This window comes from Lemur catta, chromosome 4 (genome assembly GCF_020740605.2).
Source record: "Lemur catta isolate mLemCat1 chromosome 4, mLemCat1.pri, whole genome shotgun sequence".
NCBI lineage: Eukaryota > Metazoa > Chordata > Mammalia > Primates > Lemuridae > Lemur > Lemur catta.
The window spans coordinates 44361793-44383615 of record NC_059131.1 but is presented as its reverse complement, the minus strand read 5'-3'; the positions used below and the strand labels follow the sequence as shown (position 1 = coordinate 44383615).

The 21823-nt window shown below is 36.4% G+C and overlaps 1 protein-coding gene across 4 annotated transcripts in view; it reads right to left on the bottom strand.

Annotated features, from left to right (window-relative positions):
* The window catches only part of VRK2 (VRK serine/threonine kinase 2), a 99252-nt gene extending 79278 nt beyond the window's left edge, over nucleotides 1-19974 (bottom strand). Inside the window, exons 1-2 of one of the 4 annotated variants that reach the window (XM_045549656.1) lie at nucleotides 19910-19974; nucleotides 17454-17594 (exon numbers count right to left, since the gene is read on the bottom strand). In XM_045549656.1, coding sequence (XP_045405612.1) covers nucleotides 17454-17589 — 136 coding nt within the window. In that variant the 5' untranslated portion in view covers nucleotides 17590-17594; nucleotides 19910-19974. Of the gene's footprint in view, nucleotides 1-8336; nucleotides 8429-17453; nucleotides 17595-19732 lie in introns of those variants that run through there. The other 3 variants (XM_045549658.1, XM_045549655.1, XM_045549657.1) reach the window with 3 other exon arrangements.
* Nucleotides 19975-21823: the final 1849 nt, after the last annotated feature.

The following is a 21823-nucleotide window of genomic DNA, read 5'->3' as shown; positions in this document are numbered from 1 at the left end:
TAAGATATAATACATAAGACAACGACAACATACCAAATTTGTGGGATGCAGGCAAAGCAGGACATAAAAGAAGAAAATAATAAAGGAAATATCCAGGAATCAGTGAAACTAAATAGAGTGAATCAATGAAACCAAGAGTCATTTCTTTGAAATGGTCAATGAAATTGATAAACCTGTATCAAGACTGACAAAAAAGATAAAAAAAGATCAATATCAGAGATGAGAGAATATCACTATAAAACTGACATTAAAAGTACAATAAATGAATACTATGAACAACTCTATACACAAAACTTTGACAATTTAGATGAAAAGGAGTAATTCCTTAAAAACCATGAACTACTAAAAATTACCCAAGATAAAATGAATACCAGATTAGTCCTATAACCACTAAAGAAAGTGAAATCATGTTTTTTTTTTAAAAAAGTACTTTTCTGAAAAATATATCTTTATGCCCAGTTGGCTTCACTGTAGAATTCTACAAAACATTTAAAAAATGACTAACACTAATTCTACACGTTCGCTTGCAGACACCAGAGTATACTTCACAACTCATTTTATAATATGAGGCCAGCATTCATTATCCTGATACCAAAATCAGACAAAGGTGGTAGGAAAAAAAAGAAAAACAAAACTATAGACCAATAGCCCTCTGTAATATAAATGCAAAAATCCACAACTACACACAAGCAAACTGAATCCAGAAATACTTAAAAAGAATAATACACCATGATTAAGTTGGGTTGATCTGAAGAATGCAAGAATACTTCAATATTTAAAAATCATTCAATGTCATCCAGCATATTAGGAATCTAAAGAAAAACCATATGATATTATGATATCAATTGATGCAGAAAAAGCATTTGACAAAACTCAACACCCATTCATGATCAAAACTCTCAGTACATTATAGAGCAGAGCTTCCTCAACTTGATAACAACTATTAAAATCCTAAAGCTAACACTGCTCTAAATGGTGAGAGGTTGAATGTTTTCTCCAGAAAATGCAAGAATGCTTTCTCTGAAGAATGCAAGAATGCTTCAATATTTAAAAATCATTCAATGTCATCCAGCATATTAGGAATCTAAAGAAAAACCATATGATATTATGATATCAATTGATGCAGAAAAAGCATTTGACAAAACTCAACACCCATTCATGATCAAAACTCTCAGTACATTATAGAGCAGAGCTTCCTCAACTTGATAACATCTATTAAAATCCTAAAGCTAACATTGCTCTAAATGGTGAGAGGTCGAATGTTTTCTCCAGAAAACTGGGTACAAGTCAAAGATGTCCACTCTTGCCATTCCTACTCAATAAAGGACTAGAAGTCCTAGCCAGTGCAGTGAGTCAAGAATATAAATAAAAAGCCACTGAGATTGTAAAGAAAGAAAGAAAATGCTCCCTGTTTGCAGATGACATGATTGTCTACATAGATAATCCCAAAGAATATGCCAAAAAGAAAAAAAAAAAATCCTAGAATAGGTGAGTTTACCAAGATCATGATATATAAAGTCAACACAAAAATCAATCATATTTCTATATACTAATAATTTACAAATGAAAACTGAAATTACAAAAGCAATAACATTTTCAATAACATCAAACTTGAAAAGAAAAGCTTACATAGGAAGTCTGTCTGGAAAGTATCCAACCATGTAATATGAAAAATAGAGACATTTATTGAAGAAGATACAAGATACAAGAAACATTGTACGTAGGACATCTAGGCCTCAGTCCCATTCAAAGTAGGCACCTTGGGACCTCACACAGTTCTCCCAGCGTCTCTTAACCTAACCCGTACACGTTCAGCATTCTCAGGTGTTCTGCTTGTTGCAGACCTTCCAGAACATGGATCACTTTCAACAGATTCTCGACCATCTTTGAAGTGTCTGTGCCATGCTTTTATTTATGCTGCACCCACTACATCATCCTTGTAAGCCTTCTGAATCATCTGAATAGTTTCTGTGGAGGAACGTTCAAGCTTAATGCAAAATCTGATGCAGATTCATTGCTCTACTTGCTCAGTCATTTTGAATGTGATGGCCACACAGTACACATGCTCATTCAACAGTGTCTAGCACCCCACTGACTAGTACAGTGAAGTCGTCATTGTTCACACATGCGCATGACAGTCCACTCTCCTTGGCTGCCAGGTTACATCAGTGTCAACGCAAACCGTTCTTGTTTTATTAACAATGGCTGGATACTTTCCAGACAGTCATCGTATACCCAATAATACATACATAGGACTGGTATGTTAAGAACTATTACTACAAAAAGCTGAAAAAAGAAATCAGAGATGACCTAAATTGTATTCATGGTTTGAAAGACTCTACCTAGTTAAAATGTCAATTCTCCCCAAATTTTTCTATAGATTCAACTCAATACCAATCAAAATACCCCACAAAGCTTTTTCTATAAATATAAAATTGATAATAAAATGTATCTGGAAAAACAAAGGAACTAAAATAGCTAAAACAATTTTGAACAAAAAAAACTGAAGGAATCACACTGCCCAAATGTCCTTCAATGTTAGAATAAACTAACTGTGATACATCCATACCATAGAATACTACTTGACAATAAAGAACCGAACTACTAATATGCACAACTTGAATCAATCTCAGAGGCATTATGCAAAGGGAAAAAAAAAAATCTCAAAAGATTACATACCACATGATTCCATTTACAGTAGTCCTGTACATGCCTAAAAAGACAAATTTATAGTGATGGAGAACAGCTCAGTGGTTGTCAGTGGTTAGCAGTAAATACTTTACTGCTAAAAAGTGCCAATGATAATCTGAGCCTTCAGGAAATAGTAATCTTTTTGCTGTGGAAAGCCTTGCCTCGATGTTGATGGTGGGTGCTGAATGATCAGGGTTGTGGCTGCTAAAGGTTGGCACAGCTGTAGCAATTTCTTAAAATAAGACAACAATGAAGTCTGCCGTGCTTCTTTTCACAAAAGATTTCTCTGTAGCATGTGATGCTGTTTGATAGGATATTATCCACAGTAGTTCTTTTAAAATTAGAGTCAGTCCTCTCCAACCTTGCCACTGTTTTACCAACTAAGTCCACGTAATATTCTAAATCCTCTGTTGTCATTTCAACAACATTCATAGCATCTGACCAGGAGTAGATTCCATTTCAAGAAACCACTTTCTTTGCTCATCCATAAGAAGCAACTACTTATCCATTCAAATTTTATCATGAGATTACAGCAATTCAGTCACATCTTCAGGCTCCACTTCTAATTCTAGTTCTCTTGCTATTTCAACATCTGCAGTTAATTCCGCCACTAAAGTCTTGAACCTCTCAGTCATACAGAAGGGTTGAAATCAACTTCAAAACTCCTGTTAATGCTGATATTTTGACTCCTTCCACAAATCACAAATGTTCTTAATGGCATCTAGAATGGTGAATCCTTTCCAGATGGTTTTCAATTCATTTTGCCCACATCCATTAGAGGAATCACTATGGCAGCGATAGCCTTACAAAATGTATTTCTTAAATAAGACCTGAAAGTCAAAATTATTTGTTGATTCATGAGCTGCAAAATGGATGTTGTGCTAGCAGGCATGAAAACAACATTAATCTCCTTGTACATCTCTATCAGAGCTCTTGGGTGATTAGGTGAATTGTCCATGAGCAGTAATATTTTGAAAGAAATTTTTTTTTCTGAGCGGAAGAGCTTAACAGTGGGCTTAATATCTTCAGGGAACCACGCAGTAAACAGATATGCTGTCACCCAGGCTTTGTTGTTCCATTTATAGAGCACAGGCAGAGTAGACTTAGTATAATTCTTAAGGGCCTTAGGATTTTCACAATGGTAAATGAGCATTAGCTGCATTAGCCCCTAAAGAGAGAGTCAGCCTGTCCTTTGAAGCTAGGCATTGACTTCTCCTCTCTAGCTATGAAGTCCTAGATGGCATCTTCTTCCAGTAGAAGGCTGTTCTGTTTACACTGCAAATCTGTTGTTTAGTGCAGCCACCCATCAATTATCTTACCTAGATCTTCTGTATAACTTGCTGCAGCTTCTACATCAGCACTTGCTGTTTCACCTTGCACTCTCGTTATGGAGACAGCCTCTTTCCTTAAAGCTCATGAACCAATCTCTGCTAGCTTCAAACATTTCTTCTGCAGCTTCCTTATCTTTCTCAGACTTCATAGGATTGAAGAGTTAGGGCCTTGCTCCGGATTAGGTTCTGGCTTAAGGGAATGTTGTAGCTGGTCTGATCTTCTATCCAAACCACTAAAACTTTCTCCATATCAGCAATAAGACTGTTTCACTCTCTTATTCATGTGTTCACTGGAGTAGCACTTTTAATTTCCTTCAAGAACTTTTCCTTTGTACTCACAACTTGGCTAACTTATGCAGGAGGCCTAGCTTTCAGCCTACGTGGGCTTTTGACATGCCTTCCCTACTAAGCGTAATCATTTCTAGCTTTTGATTTTAAGTGAGATATGTGTGACTCTTCCCTTCATTTGAACACTTAGAGGCCACTGTAGGGTTATTAACTGGCCTAATTTCAATATTGTTGAGTTTCAGGGAATAGGGAGGTCTGAGAAGAGGGAGAGAGATACGGGAATGGCCAGTTGATGGAATAGTCGGAACACACACAACATTAATCAATTAAGTTTTGTGTTTTATATGGGCATGGCTTGTGGTTCTCCAAAACAATTACAATAGTAATTATAGATCACTGATCACAGATCACCATTAACAGACATAATGATGAAAGTTTGAAGTACTGTGGGAATAATCAAAATGGGACATGAAGTGAGCACATACTATCGGAAAAATGGCACTGACAGACGTGCTTATTGCACGGTTGCTACAAACCTACAATTTGTGAAAAACACAGTATCTATGAAGCGCAATAAAGTGAAGTGCAATAGGATGAGGTGTGCCTGATATAGAGGAGATAAAGCAGAAATACTGAGGTTGAAACATGGGAGTGGAGACCAGAACCCCTACCCCATTCACCTCTGTACCTGAGTTCCTTAGAGACCAGAGTAAAGACTCAGCAGTAACTGCTTTGTCATTTTCTGAATTATTTATAATATTTCCAGTTATACTTAACAATAATTTCTTATTGGATGGCTGCTAGATTTCCTCTTCAAGGATAAAAATAAACAGTAGCATTCTCATCATACTAAATTCTATCATTATGTTTTCACTATGTTTTATTAACCTTTCACCTCATATAACATTGTTGTTTACTCTCTTAATGATTTTTACTATGGAATGTAAAATAACAAGAAATCCTGCTATTGTTTTACTCTTACATGTGCATGAAAAATATTACCTTTTGGTGTCTTTTTATCTTAAGTATTTTTCTTTTGGCAATTATGGGGTTCTACCAATAATATTCTTTAATAGAGGGTTTAAGACTTTTTATCTAATGTAGTAACTGACAATTGTATTATAATCTAATAATTTCTATTATTTTTATTTGCTCTCCTTCACCAATTACCTACTGGCTGTGATATACATTACACGCTTATTTCATCTTACAACATTATGTTTTTCAATCCATTTATTTCTCAAACTTAACACTGATAACTAACTCAGCTGTTTGCATTATTATTAACTAAATACATTTGGAGCTTGCTTGAAGGGTTGATACATAACTTAACTTGTTGGTTTAGCTATTAACTCTATAATTTGAACGACAATTCATTAATCTAGAAACGTGAATTTCACTGTAAAATTCTGTGTGTATAACTCAGTTCTTAAAATAAGTTCCATAATTTTTATTAGTTTTACTTTGTATCATCAAATCTTTTCTTAATATTTTAGTTAATTTATCTCTTGTAAGTCTGTTTCAATCATTTTATTCTAGTGATAATCTATTATGAAATGACTTCAGGTTTCCTAAGATCTCAAATATTTCAAATATTTCCTTCTCTCTCCTAAGGGACATTCTATTTGGCCATACAATATACTGGAATGATAGTCGTATTTCCCTTTGCTGTCATGAAGTCTTTCTATTTTCAAGTCTACAAAGTAAGGGCTGAAGTAGTTCCTGACCTCCTTTCCTTAAGTGATATTAGAAATTCTGTTTGTTAGGTTTAAAAATCTATTATATAAGAATCTTTACCCCAGCCCTATTCCCACTCTTTTGAAACACTTTCTAATATTTATGCTGTAATTAGGCTGCAAATAAAGGAAATTTTTCCTACATTTTTCATTATGGTCTCTGCTTTACGTGTCTTTACAATTGCGTGTGCTTTTCTTATTATCCAAAGATACACTATATAAACAGATAATACAGCCATTATTTTTACCTCTTGATGATCTCTGTATGTCATTTTTCTGTGACTTAGATTTGCTTTGCTTGTTCATTATTAGTATAACTAGTTCTTTACTCAGCTGCATCAGTCCTTTCCTTAATGCCAGTGCCTATGTCCATGTTTCAATATCGACAGAGCATTTACATATTTAACACCATCTTCCAGGATCTCACAGGTTTTCAAAGTCAAAAGGAACTTAAAGGTCTTTCCTCCCAATAAAAATATCCTATTTTTACAAAGATTTCTTTACATTAAACTAGTTAATTTCAAAACATTTATACTTCCTCAAAGCTTTCTGCTAGAGCAGAAATTCTGATTATAAAAGACCATACAATTGTTTCTTCCCATTTTCATTTCCCCATTAGATAGACAGCTTTGTTCAGTCTTCTCACTTTTAAGTGTAATTTGTAGGAATTTTTTTGTCAATTTTACTTTGTCTACCATCCTCCTAATACTTGTCAGAAAGAAAGTTTATATAACTAATACTCCATTCTCAATAGTACTACTCACATTTGACACTAGAGATCTAAGAACTGTAACACATGATTTTTTAATAGAAATAAGATCAAGTAACAAATAGCTTTTCTTCACATTCTCCAGAATTTGAAATTAACAACCCCATATCACCATAAGTGCTCAAATACATGTATTTAATATAATAGCTTGTATTTTGCTCATTCTTTTCCTTGCTATGTATATATGCCAAAGAAAAAAAAAGTATTCTAGCATAAAAACGAGCATTGCAGTAGCTAATAAATATCTCTTCTCTATTAAAAACACCTAAGGGTTTAACTCTACATGAAATGTTCTAACTTTTTCATGAATCACCTATAGGTTTACAATAAATCATTACTATTGTGTAATATCTTGAAAGAACTGAATAATTTTCTAAAACCTAGACATGTTACAAATAAAATATTTTGGTATTTGAAACAAATTCTGTAAGGGGACATAGTCTTTAACAAGATTCCACTTTAATCTAAGTATTTTGTTTGTTTTCCTCTTTAAAAAAACCTAGTCTCCTAAGCAGTGTATCTTTAAATTATTATCCAGTGGAAAAAAACATGGTCAAGAATAATTCAATATATTTTTTTAAATCTATTTTTATATACTTGTTAAAATCGTATCACAGGGATTTAAAGAGGCCTCTTTAGATCTTCCTGTTGCTTATTTGACTCAAACAATGTATAAAATTCCTATAAGCTAGATAAATTTATTCATTTTTGCAAAAGCATAAAAATCCACCAAATCTTTCTCAATCAGATTGTATGCACTACTAGATGACTATTCTCACTTTTTTTCATAAAAATATTTGATCTAAGACATGGTACATTTTTAATGTATTTTTTCCAGTGCTTAACATTAGGTTTACTATAAATATCAGATGTTCTTTCACAGATTTTTGTGATCTTAATAATATTAAAAACATATCACTGATGCTCTACGCCTTGAGTTGTCAATCTGAATGAAAATGACACCATTATTAGCATCATCACTAACAGATTTCTTAAATTAGCTGCCAATACTATCAATTACATATTTTGCTGTTACTTTAGAAATGAGCTTGTCATAAGCATGCCATTTGCCACTATTTTCTCTGGCTAGCAATAAATTCAAAGCGTTCTTTGACAAGGGACATCAATCAGTAGAGCAAAGAAACCGGAGTACAGATGTAGATGGAGACAATTATTAAAACTTTGCCCTGGAGGCAATTTACTTAACCTCCTTAGGCCTTAATATCTTCCTTATTAAGTTGCTGGGAGGATTAATGAAATAAAGCACTTAGCACAGAGCTTGGCACACACTAAGTTAAAGATTTTAGTAGTTGATGATGAAGATGATAATTTTCTAAAAAAGATTTCAAAAACTAGTCCCAGCAGTTATCAGATGCCACAGACAAATCGACACATCCGCTACTCTTTGCCAGAGTCTTCTTTCATTCTTTCTTACTTTTCTGTTTTCTATGTTCACGGCCTTCTCAGTGGGGCTTTGGCAACATCACCTCTAAGAGGTTCATTAGGTGGCACACAGAATACCTGAAATGGAAGCTATGTTCTCCATGCGCCTCTTTCACACATGTTGAAGCTTCCAATTGCTCTTCCTTGAAATAAATTTGCGGGAAGCTGCCTTTACTCCACACTAAGCATTGGAGAGAGAAAAATGGCCAGTGTCTCTGGGGAATAATTAACAAAAGACAGTTTGTTTCATCTTCATGATAAAATACAGCATCCTTATTAAAAGGCAAATTCATCATTCCCAAAAGTTAAATAGAATGACACTTTAAAAGTAATTCTAGCTGATTAAATTTAGGGTTCTGAAAAAAAATTTTAATTCATGAATATACTCTGAATCTTTCATTTGATTTTAAAATGTATAAATGTTCATTTAACTTTGAGCCCTTGCTTCTCAGTGTTCTATTCTGAGCTAGTCAAACAAGTGGTAGCAGGCATGCTGGGCTCAATAATACTGCCTCTCATATTTAAATACTCTATTTCACTTGGATTGCAAATTAAAGACAGTCTCCTGAATGCTGACACATTTTCAATGATTGATTTTGCAAAACGTGTTGATTTTTTCCTACACTGTTTTGCCTCTCTGTGTGTCAACTTTGGCCTTCTCTTCTTGCTCCTTTGCAGCACTGCTGTCTCTTTGAAGCCATTGTCTGCCTGATATAAAAAAATGTACATTAAACTTCATAACTAATTACATAGATAGAAAATTCCCAATCTCAAACATAAAATACCTATGCCCAGAAACCATAACAAAAGCTTCTGACTATGTACAAAACCCTTAATCAAACCTTTCAGACTTAGATTAAAAGAAATTCCAATAACTTATTTTCTGTTAAATTTGTGTTTACATTCTTTGAAAAGTTGATTTCTTATGCATGTTACATGCCTACAAGTCAATTCATTTTACAGTAAACAGCATCCATTTCCCCACAAAAGTTTTTACTTGCTATTATTAATAGGTCTACTTCAATTAAATGCTATTCAGTAGAAATGTTTTATTCTAAACACAAAACTGGTAGTCTTAACACAATGTCCATTTTTTAAATCCCCTATACTATGCATTAACAGAGTACTTTTCCCAATAAATGCTGCAATCTATAAATTAAGTACACAGCTTTTTTTACTTTAAAAATTTACTTGAAAAGGGAATGAAGAGATACTTCCACAAACTCCCCAAAATATACAAAATAATGTCTCTAAATCTGAAAGTACAGTGCCTTATATACAGACCACATATAAAGCAAAAAATTTAGTCTCGGACAACCTATTAGGAAAATCATTTTTCCATAACAGACTAGTTCTAGAGTTAATTTAAGATATCATTTTTGAAAAGCTATAACATGCAAGGCCATATTTAAGCATTCTGTGTGACTGTCTATAAGGAATTTATAATGTGTGAGTGTGCACGCATGTGTGTATGAGGAATGGTTAAAAAGACAGTGTACAAAATAGTAATCATATGAAATAACGAATATCGCAAGAAAGCACACTATGAAACAAAGAGAGAGAAGTTATGAATACTCCCCTGCTTGCCTGTTTAACATGCTACAATTTTCATAACAGCTACCAGCTACCATTTGTTTCCACAAGTCCTAGCAACAGACCCTCCCAGCTTCCAGTCTACCAAGACTAGGTGCTCTGCTGTTTGGCTGTTGCTTGCCTTTTTGTTAGACCAACTCTCCTGTACCTCTAGTTGTTGTACATCTCACACAGTTATCAAGTGCAATAAATGCATCACATGCCACCACACTATTTTGGGAAGCCCTGCAATGACTACCAGTGTGCCAATTAACCAGTCCAACTCTGGATATAAAATGTTAGTTTCCTGCAAATGTGTTTCAAAATGGCACGATGAGAGGAGGAGCAGTGAAAGTAGCCACACTAACTACTCTTCAAAAATGGCCACAATACCTAAGCAGAACAGGTTGGATTAAGGTCTGCACATGAGCCAAAGCTTAAAATTCATTGCCTTTGTTGGCTCATGTCACTTCTTTAATTAATGTCACTTTCTCTGGTTTAATATCAGAGCAAGTGACAAGAGTGCTTCTGGATGAATTGTGTTTTCCGAGGACTGTATGGCACTCTCTCCTGCAGTCTGACAGAGGGACGTGCCAGTTTTACTTGGCAGTTACAGTGCACCAGCTTTAGTTTTAGTAGTTTAATTTGTGGCAGTTATATGTTTTGAATACGTTGAAGTATTCACAACGGTCTCATGGAATCTGTTCATAGATAAAGTTTACACAGTGGAAAAGCAAAAGCAATGGCTATAAGGCGATTAGGAAAAGCTTCTCTTGGCCACAGCTGGTCTTACAGGCATTCCTGTAAATTTAAGAGCACTTAGAAGATGTGACTAAAATGATCACAAGGAACGGTGCCCTCTTTTTGGGGGAAGGGGGAGTTCTGTAGTGGGTGTGAGACAATCATAAGGAATATGATGTTTAGAACTCAATTTTATGCAAAATCCATTATTCAAGAAGCAAAGTTTATATACATGACAGACATGCAATGAAATAAATGTAAAAATAGGAAGTTTAGTTACTTATGCATTAATTTGGTTCTAACATTTTGGTTAACTAAATTTTTATTGATAGAAAATTCAGAAGAATTTCTGCATTGAGGAGAAAGGACTAAACTTTTTGCTTTGGTTTATTAAAGACCTTTCTGTTTCAGGCTGAAATATTATGAAGGTTTTTTATTTGGAGTTTTCCCTTCATCTCCTTTATACACTTTTGTGAAGCTTCATCAGCTCATGGTGAGAAGAGCTGCCACCAAGGAGTTCTTCTAAACTTTGCTTGCCCTTTCTAAATTTAGGGTTCTTTACTGCAGCAGGTTGAAGATCTGGCTTTGATTGCACCTGGCTCTGTAGGAGAATAGGAATATTCATCTCCACTGAATGCATGCTGCTTAAGTGCTGGAGGCACTTGCTGGAGAGTAACTCTCACTGGAAACTTCATTACAATACTTTCCCTTCCCTACACGAAGTAGTAATTCTCATTCACCAAAGATAGAATTTTGCCTGATACAGCCACAGGAGCTCCTATTTGACTTTCAAAATTAATCAACCTCTAAGCTGGAGTAGAAATGGCATGTCCTTTAACCTTAAGCACAAAAAGCTCTCAACAGACTGCAGTTTTTATATCCCTGGATGGGAGTTTGGGCCCCTGATACTTAAACTTGATTCACATACTGGGTTTCTGGCATGCTTTTGCCCATACCCATCTGCTTGCCTGGCACTGTGCCCATTCAGAAGGTGTGATGCCAGTTTCAATAGGGCATAGGTGCCAATCAAATATGGGTTTGGAGGGGCAGCATGCAGAACGCAGCAAAAGTCAGTTCTTCTGCCAGAAGATCCTCCTGTTATCATATAATGCCAATGAAGGGCCACATGCTTCATTGCTTGGGATCATATTGCATCTGTAGATGTTTCTGGCCTTCAATGGATGTCTTTCTACAGAATCTTTTCCCTCAAGTATTACTTGATTGGTGATGTTAAAGAAAGGATAAATCCACCTGGCTAACTAAAGGTCATCCTTTTAAAAAGAAACAATGGAAGTCTTCAACAACTATCTTGAAATAATTACTGAGTTTTCTATCTTTTCTCCTGAAATATTCGTTCATATAGAATACTATATAGTGTTCAGGAAAAACTCAGTCATGTAATGGAGCTATAAGAGGCAAACATTCTAAAAGAAGCACAAATTGCAAAATCAAGTATTTAAGTAGTATAAAAGCCAAAAGTACCTTTAAGTGTGGGTGATGAACAAAGATTCATCATCCCAATAGCTAGTTTCTAATGAACTCTCATTTAAAGCTTTAAAGTATCTTAATTTTCTTCTCATTTATTTTATAGATATTCTTGTGTCTTAAAAGAAGAAACACACCTCATACTATTTATTCCTCTTCTTCCTTATCTAAAGGGAAAAACCTAAAACACTTCAGAAGCAGAAGTCTATCCATATTTCATAAGGAGGCCAGAAGCTCTCAAAAACTGAGAGTTCTTTTATTGTGTGGCAATAGAGGTGAGCTCATTTCAGGAAGACAAAATTTCCCCATAGCAATAGGTTTCAAATTTTAAAAAAAAACCTTGACCACTGTAAACAGTTACAAGATAGTAACAGGTAAAATGGAATAGACATAATATATAAGCACACTGAAGAATGAAGTAGTTTATAAACCTTCCCTTAAGGCAAAAAAGTTTGACAGTAAAATGCTACAAATAAAGAACCATAATAAAAAATATGTTAAAAAGAGGACATTTAAAAAAATGAAAACACAAGCAAAGGCTAGGCCTTACAAGAACTTTCTTTTTATAGAAGAACCCAAACCTTCTTAACAGCTTAGATTTCTTAACTGATAGGTAAATGAGCACTGCTATCTCTTTAAAAACTCAAAATTAAAACACATACAAAATTAAAATACATCTTCTAGGGACTTTTACTTCTTGTTTAAAGGTCCAACAAGTGCACTAAATTTACAAAATACCAAGTGATCCCTTCTTTTTGAGTTATTTTCCATTATTTACACCTTCATCTGGGAACTAATTTATCACATACTATGATTTCTAGTATAAATTATCCTTATTTCCACATTTATTCCCTTATTTTCACCCCCACAGTATCATTTGCAAAATTGCCTACTAACAATTGCAGTGGCACCATAATGTTGCATTGTGTCAAATAAGACTAACTGCTTATCTTAAAGCTGTCTCTATAAAACACTGCCAAAATAGCATATAATACTGCAATGTGAATGAAGCAATATGTATTCCAATACTCTACCTTGTTGCTAGCATGATCACTGGACTTTAGTGAACATTATTCTGCATATCTTAAAAACAATCAATCCATTACAGCTGACTAAAAAATAAAAACCATACAGGCACAAATGTTTTCTTTCTATTTCTTCATAAATAGAAATGTTTCTTTATTGATAAATGAGTTAAACTTTGATAATTTCTAAAAATCTCCCCCAAAAGATTCCATGTTTCAAAAGTACAAAATTAGGGTAATCTGACAGGATGTCCCCAAAAATGCCTAACGGTCACTTGGATGAAGTTTAAACATTTATCCATGAATAAATGATCCAATCGTAAGGCTTCACCACCATTAATTTTAGCTATAATAATGTGCTATTCTTTAATAATAAAGTTAATGCTATTGATTTACCATCAATAAAGCAGATGTACATTCTCCTAGATGAAATCATGATAGTTTCCTTGACTCATCTTTCCTTGTGACTAAAGGTACTCATCTGTAAGACTGCAGACTGGAGTTAAGAGTGACATCTATAATCACAGAAGAGGACAAAGCAAACTAACTTGTTTGATAAAGTGCTCCAACCCCAGTCTCAATCTCTTAGGCAAATAACTGTCGAACATCTATTCTGTCTTGACACTCCAAAGATGCTAAATGGTCATCACTATGCCAAACTTCAAAAAACAAAAACTTCCACAGATAAATCATATTTATTTTTACTCATATAATCAGCCTTCAAAGGAATGTAGCTGAAGTGTATACTACAATTCTGTTTTTCTAGATATTGAATAATTTCTGAAACCCAGCATCTTTCATATCTAAAGCAGATAAAATACAGTTTAAATGAGAACTTTTCACCATCCATCACAGCTATTATACTAAATTTTAAGGGAAGAAAAAGATATAGGTTGATAAATAAAATGTCATAAAGTCTCCTGCTGACATTCTCTATGTTCCTAGTTTTACCACATTAGTAACTAACTCCACCTGAGTCCATGGCAGGATAACTAAAAAACCCTTCCAATGGAGGTCTTTGTCACCATCCTAATCCACTGTGACCCTGGATATTTAGAATGGAAAATTCTAAGTGCATAATTAACATTTATTAAGAGTTTACCAAGTTCTTTAAAAAATTATCTCATTTAATCCTCATAATTATTATTATCCCAATTATACAGAATAGAAACAAAGAATCCAAACGATTAAGTAACTAGGTAAAAGTAACTCAGTTTTTAAGTGGCTTAGTCAGGTCAGGATTCAACTCAGACCAAACACCAAAATCCCTGCTCTTATTTATGCAATTCTCCCTTAGTTTACTCGGTTCTATGTTAAGCCTAGCATTAAAGTAGAATTCAAACCCTCAGTTCTCTCTCCTTCCCTGGAGTTTTAGAAACTTTTTCACTTATTTGATACTAAAATGAGAACAATTTTTCCCATCCCCTAAACCAGTTTCCTTTCTTCCTTCTTCACCCCCCTCTCTTTTCATATACAAAGAAAGAACCTTGACTTTGTTCTTGTATTCAAACTTTTCTTTTCTCTCTTATAACTATTCCTGTTAATGCTACAGGCACATGATTTCTCCAAGTCGAGTAAATACCCACTTCTCTGCCCCTACCCCTTTACTGTGAGTTGCTGATTACTGAAAGGCCTTGGCTATTGATCTCAAAGCTAGAGGACAGCTGTACATGCACAATGAGTTAGACACAGAAGCTAGTTTCTTCTCAGCCTCAGGCAGCAAATGCTGATAAAGTGTCTGCCAAAACAGTGTATCTGGAAATTATACTTGAAAAGAATGTAGCTGGACACAAAGTATTGAAGAAAACTTGAATTTAATTGCTTCTTTTCTTTATTTATATACAGGGAGGGATGAAAGTCATGATAAAATGCAAAAACATGATGTAATTTCATATGAATTTGCTTATATAGCTTTGAAAATAGTAAAAACTAAGTTTAATGAAGTTAAACTGATCCTATGATTCATTAGCATCACTTCTGATGGAACAATGACAACATTTGGAACATACAGCTTTATTATATATTCTGAAGTATGGAGACTTTTTTCTCAAAATAGCTAAACATTTCTTAAAAATGTTTCCCCAGTGGTATGCACTTACTAATCTTTCTAGGGTCCAGGTTCTAAAAACCAGATAGAGCTGGGTGCAGTGATTCATGCTTGGAACCCTAGCACTTTGGGAGGATGAGGTGGGAGGACTGTTTGAGCCCAGGAGTTCGAGGACAGCCTAAGCAACACAGCAAGACTCCATCTCCACAAAAAATAAAAAAATTAGCCAGGTATGGTGGCACACACCTGTAGTCCCAGCTACTTGGGAGGCTGAGGCAGGAGGATCACTTGAGACCAGGAGTTTGGAGTTGCAGTGAGCTATGATAACACCATAGCACTCTAGCCAGGGCAACAGAGGGAGACCTTGTCTCCAAATAAATAAAAATAAAATTCAGATAGTAGAGGGTGCTGTATAACATATTAAACCCTGAAATATGTTGTAAAACAGTAGTATTTTGGTAATGACAAAAAATAAGTTTAAAAATGTGACTGAAAGAAGAACTTTTCTATATTTAAATATGAACAATACGTCACATGCCTGAGCAAATACATTCCTTTTTCATAACAGGAACCACACCAGTAGTATCTGTAGACATATATACATACATGTGTACAGACATACTATTCAGTTTTAAAAATGCACTTGAATTTAAATACATATTAATACATATAACATTTACATTTTTAAAAGACAAAAAAGATATGATTCCAATCAATGCTTATCTCTAGTTCTTTGATATTACTCAAATAATTCAAACATTAGGAAAATAAAAGTGATAAGCTGTGGGATCTAAGACTATAGCTCAGACACATCGGAAATAATTTATTCAACTCCATATCTCTAACCTTGAGTCCAGATAGTATACTAGAGATCTTAACTCTTCGTTATAAAAGAGAATTCACTAATTCCAATTTTCAAACACTTATTCGACAGGGAATTCTACCCTCTGTGGATTCCAAGCACTCACATGGTCTTCATCTGCACTATCTCATATGGTAGCCACTAGCCATATGTGGTTATTGAGCCCTTGAGACTAGATACACCCTGGATTTTAAAGACCTTCCCTAAAAAAGTAAAATATTTCATTTTTTCATGTTAACATATTGGAATTTTATTTTGGATATATTGGATTAAATAACAGATTACTAAAATAAATTACACCTGTTTCTTTTAACATATTTTAATGTAGCTCCTAGAAACTTTTAAATTACATATGCAGCTTACATGACATTCTTATTGTACAGTGCTGCCTGTCCGCTCAATCTAGCACTTAGAATCAGCATTTTTCAAACAAGTTTGGACCCTTTAAATGAGGAAACTATCCTTTACTTAGCCCATAAATTTTTTTTGTGCTGATCTTGCCTTTCCAACTAGATTAGACACTAAGGTAATTAACAAGCAGCTGCTTATTGACCAAATTTCATCCATTCATTCAAAACTACAATCTTAATTTTATCAGAAGAGAATCTTTTTCCTTCATGATCCATGACTCTTTTATTAACTTCTTAAACATCTATGGAAACAGATGTAATATGAGATAATACATTTAGGAGAATTTATCCTTGAGGGTATTTTTTAAAAAATCATTCATATTTATCTTATTTTATTCACCAAATCCAGTCTTATAATGGGTATCCCCTCCTCATTCCACTACGGATTTAAGATAGCCCTGACTGATTTATTTAAATTCAGTGTAATTTTTAGACGTTTAAATGCAGTGTAAAAGCATAGCCTGCCAAGATTCCTTACCTGTACCACAGAACACAGAAAATAATCTGAGTGCCTACCTTCTCAAGTATCCCAAGGATGGCATATAATTAATACCACTCTAGACACACAAGAGAGAAGTTAATTCATTCTATGCAATAGACGCCTTATCTATTAACTCGTCAGTGGAGCTCAGTTAAGCAATGACTAGACCATTGCATTACCTAAATATTAATGATTAAGATTCACAAACATAAAGTGTTTGTATTTATACAGTTGTGGTTTCTGAGCTGTAAAAAGCATGTTTCCAAGAAAACAAGCTCTCAAAAAAGGAACATTAGCATTCTGTCTGGCAGATTGTATAATTATGCTCTGAAAAGACTTCTAAGAGGTATTCAGAAAAACATGGACAACAAGGAGTAGGTCAGTCATGTCATAAACCCTAGACATTGTACTAAACGTTAACTATCTTCATATTACTACTTAATAAAGTACATTCATGAATTCTAATAAAGTATATTTATGAATTCTATATTTTTCAATTTTTTTAATTATTAAATAATGGCAGTAACAGTCACATATATAAGAATATTTGATAATTTACACTTATACATTACCTAAGTATATCAATCCAAATCCTCCAGAGCCAATCATTTTGCCCAGTACCCACTGTTTGCCTTCCATGTCATCCAGAACCTTCCCTTCTGGAAGTGGAACAGGAAGTTTGTATTTCTCATTTCTTCTTGGTGGCATCACTTCTGTTGGCAGGAAGGGTGAGATAAATGGGTAAAAATAAAAACAAACAAAAAAACTCCTTAGCGTTAAACTACATTTCCCAAAATGTCTTCTATGGGAACTTTCCCAGGTTCCCAGAAATTAAGATTCTACAGTCAATTCAATATGGGAAAGCCATATACTATATTCAAATTAGAAATTCACATACAATATTGAAATCTAAGAGGTACTTATATTAAAAAACAAAAACAAACCAATCTGTTTAATTTCATTTAACTCAACATTTCCAAAATTCATTTAGAGAATCTATAATACATATTAACAGTGCAGAATACACCTTAAGAAACAAGTGATTAATTTCCAATGACAAAAATAAAATAAATTTCATATACATGGAAATACTCCTCTAGGTGAGACTGTTAAGTGTTAAAAATGAAAAGGTCTTCAGTTACTAGGAAAGAATAGTTTTATATTGCGAAAATACAGACAACGGTAATGTATTTATACACATCATTGCTACCAAGCAAAGCATCTGACCTAGAGTAGGTACTCAGTAAATATTTGCTAAATGATCAAGGGATTTTCATGGATATATAATTTAGTAAAATACTAGGTCACTGAGTAGTTTCAGGGCTAGCAAACTACTCTCTTCGCTTCTTGCCTTCTTACCCTTTCTCTTCCTCACTTCATCAAAGTGAAAATAGCCCTGCCTCAGAGATTACTGCTGTACCACCAACAATGAAAGCAAAATCTCTGCAGTACAGCCATACAATTTTAATCAATTAATTGTAATTGTACACAGGTTAGCAAATATCACAATGGGAGATTTTTTTTTTTTTTTTTTTTTGAGACAGAGTCTCACTGTGTTGCCCAGGCTAGAGTGAGTGCCGTGGCGTCAGCCCAGCTCACAGCAACCTCAAACTCCTGGGCTCAAGTGATCCTACTGCCTCAGCCTCCTGAGTAGCTGGGACTACAGGCATGCGCCACCATGCCCGGCTCATTTTTTCTATATATATTTTAGTTGGCCAGATAATTTCTTTCTATTTTTAGTAGAGACGGGGTCTCGCTCTTGCTCAGGCTGGTCTCGAACTCCTGACCTCGAGCGATCCACCCGCCTCGGCCTCCCAGAGTGCTAGGATTACAGGCGTGAGCCACCGCGCCCGGCCTACAATGGGAGATTTTAAGTTGAAGAAAATTTCTTAGGGAAAAAAATATACCAGCATATAGGCCTGAAACTAACTAAAGGTAATGGTGATCTTCTAAGTATTTCTAAAGAATTTTTTTTAACTGATGAATGCTTTTGATATGAAATTTAATTATAAATATATATATACATAAATGTAAAGTTTTCTTCATATAAACTTCCCATTTCCATATGAGAAAGTATCCATTTTTCCTTGAATAGGTTTTTCCCTCCTTAACCTACTTAATCCAAAGCCCTGCTTTTACTTAACAATAGCAACGCCCCAGGCAGAGTGAAGGAACACAGCCTATAACCTCAACAAAATTCACCTGTCTTCCTCCCAGCAGGAACACAAGGGAAGCCAGGAATTTGGAATGGTGAACCGTGACTAACGAGTTGTATCATCAAGTAGAAAGTTTTTAGGGAGGTTTCCCTTGACCAATACATTACGTATACTGATGCCCATTATCCACTTGCTGATTTAAAACTTAAAGTCTTTGAAAAACAACTATTGAGTAGAGCATAAATTCTAAATAATTACAAAGCAAACACAGTGTGGGGGCAAGTCAGTGGCACCAGCACTTAAGACCTGAAAGGAGCCCCTGATATGAAATGCACATCCTGGGGGCGGCCTCCCTGCTGCTTCCGGGTAACTTCCCAGGGCTGTGATCAGCGGGCAACACGAGTTTCCAGCGACAAAGGATACCCAGGGGCCTTAACATGAACCAGAGCCGGGCTCCAGGCCGACCGCAGCCACTGACACCGGGGGAGGAAACGAAAGCAGCGCGGCCCCTCCTCGGCGGCCCCGGGACCCCCGGCCGGGTCCCGCCCCAAGCCCCGGAAGGCCGCTGGCGCCGGGAGACTGACTTCCGCCTCGCGTTCTCTGCTCCGGCAAAAAGAAAAGCTCAACTCTTTTCCACCTAACTCCTCCAAGCCCACTTCTAGCAGACGCGGGTTGAAGGTGCCGCCAGTTCTTACTCTGAGTTAGGGAACAGTCGGGAACCGACCACTGAAGCAACGACCCCGCCCCGGAGGCCCACTCCGACGGCAGCCCTTCCCCGGGCCTGGGGCGCGGCCACACAGGCGGAGGGCAGGCCGGGGACCTGCTGGGGTCCCGCCCCGACCCCCGGAACCGCCGGGCCGGAGCTGACTGACCGGGTGTCGGCTCTCCCGCCGTCCCGCCGTGCGCGCCGCCTCCCGCCGGCCTCGCTGGGCCGGGCCGGGCGGGGCCCGCGGGCCTCCAATCCCGCGGGGAGGCGGGCCCTGCGCCCGAGCCGGCCCTCGGGAAGCGCCAGGCCGACCTCCCTCCGGCGGGGCCGCGCCGGGCGGGTCCGTGCCAGCCCCACGGCCCGCGACGCCTCGGACGGGCCACTGCCGGCGGTGCCCTGCCGGCGGCCTGTCCACGCCTGGAGACGCCCGGGGGAAGCACAGAGAGTGACAGGGCTAAATCGGGAATGGGAGCTTTATTGTTGCCATCCAGCCTCTCCCGCCAGAGTCTGGAGGATGAGCCATCGGATCAGTCTGGTGTGAAATAACCACGACGTGCATTTGTATAGGAAAAATTTTAGGTCTCCAGTACCGTGACCTGAGTACCAGGACCTTCCAAGTCAATCGGCAAGTCCTTATTGAACTCTCAACAAGCAACTCACCTTGCTAACCAAGCCCCCTGGAACGGGAAGGTGGAGTAAGAGGACCTAAAACACAGCCGTTTAAGGCCCTGAAAGGCATATTGGCTCAGGACCTAGCTCTGCCATTTACTAGTTGGATAATCTTGACTAAATGAAATTACTTTACTAAACTTCAGCATTTTCATCTGTGAAATGGAATTAACCCCAGTTTATAGGCTATAAGTTTATTTTGACAAGTGAGAGTACTATATTAAGTAGTTTTCTAATACATAAGGACTCAGCTTACAATATTTTATAGTAGACAAAAATGCTTAGAAAACAACTATTAAACAATACATCAACATTGTACACAGGAGAAGTCAATAATTGCTTGGGGTGCAAATACTGAAAGGAAAATTGAAGACCTTTAGTGACCTTGATGGGATAAGGAATTGGGACTTCTACATCTATCAAACTCTCACCAAAATGAAAGATGGCATGAGAAGATGTTTCTTAAAAAACGATGTGGTGAATATAAAAGCAGTTTTTAAAGAAACTTAGGTTTTAGAATAATTATGCCCTTTAAAGTAGTCATTCACTTATCCAACAATGTCCATTCTTACTTCCATAATATAGATATGTTACAGATACAATTGATTACCTAACCTAATAACCACATGCATAGTCTTTCCCCCGTTCCAAATGTGTTCAGATTTCCACCACTTCTCCAGGTCCCTTTCTTTGGGAAGATACAGCTGCAGCCCCAGCCACAGCATATAACTCATACTTCTTTCCTTTCCTTCACATGCACATATCAGTATGTCAGTAAATCCTGTTAGCGCAACCTTCAAAATATATCCACAATCTACCACTGACCACCCCTACTAGGTTCATCCTGGTCCAAACCATATTTTCTTGTCTGGATACTCTCCTAAATGCTATACTTGTTTTCCACCCTTTTTACCCCTTTAGTCTACTCACAACAGACAGCCAAGTGATCCTCTTAAAAGCTTAATTTCTGAGCTGACAACACTTCACTGTCATTCTAGTGTATACACCAGTCTTTACAATGACTTAAAACAGCATTTCTCAACCTGGGTACCATCGACATTCAGATCAGATAATTTCTTGTTGGAGCAGGAGGAAGGTCGAGACATAGGCTGTCCTGTACATTGTAGGATATATAGCAGCAACGCTGGCCTCCCCAGCACTCCCTTTCCCCCCAAGTTATGACAACCAAATGTCCCCAGACATCCCTAATTATGGCCAAAATTTCCCTTTGCACTTTTCCTTCTGCCTGGACCATTCTTCAATCTGGTATCTATATGGCCTACTCCATCATTTTCTCCAGGTCTTTATTCAAAAGTCAACTGTGACACCTTTCCTAACCACCCTATCTAAAATTTGAGCCCACCGACTATACTTCATAGCCTCTTTTCCTTTATTTCCCATTAATAGATAG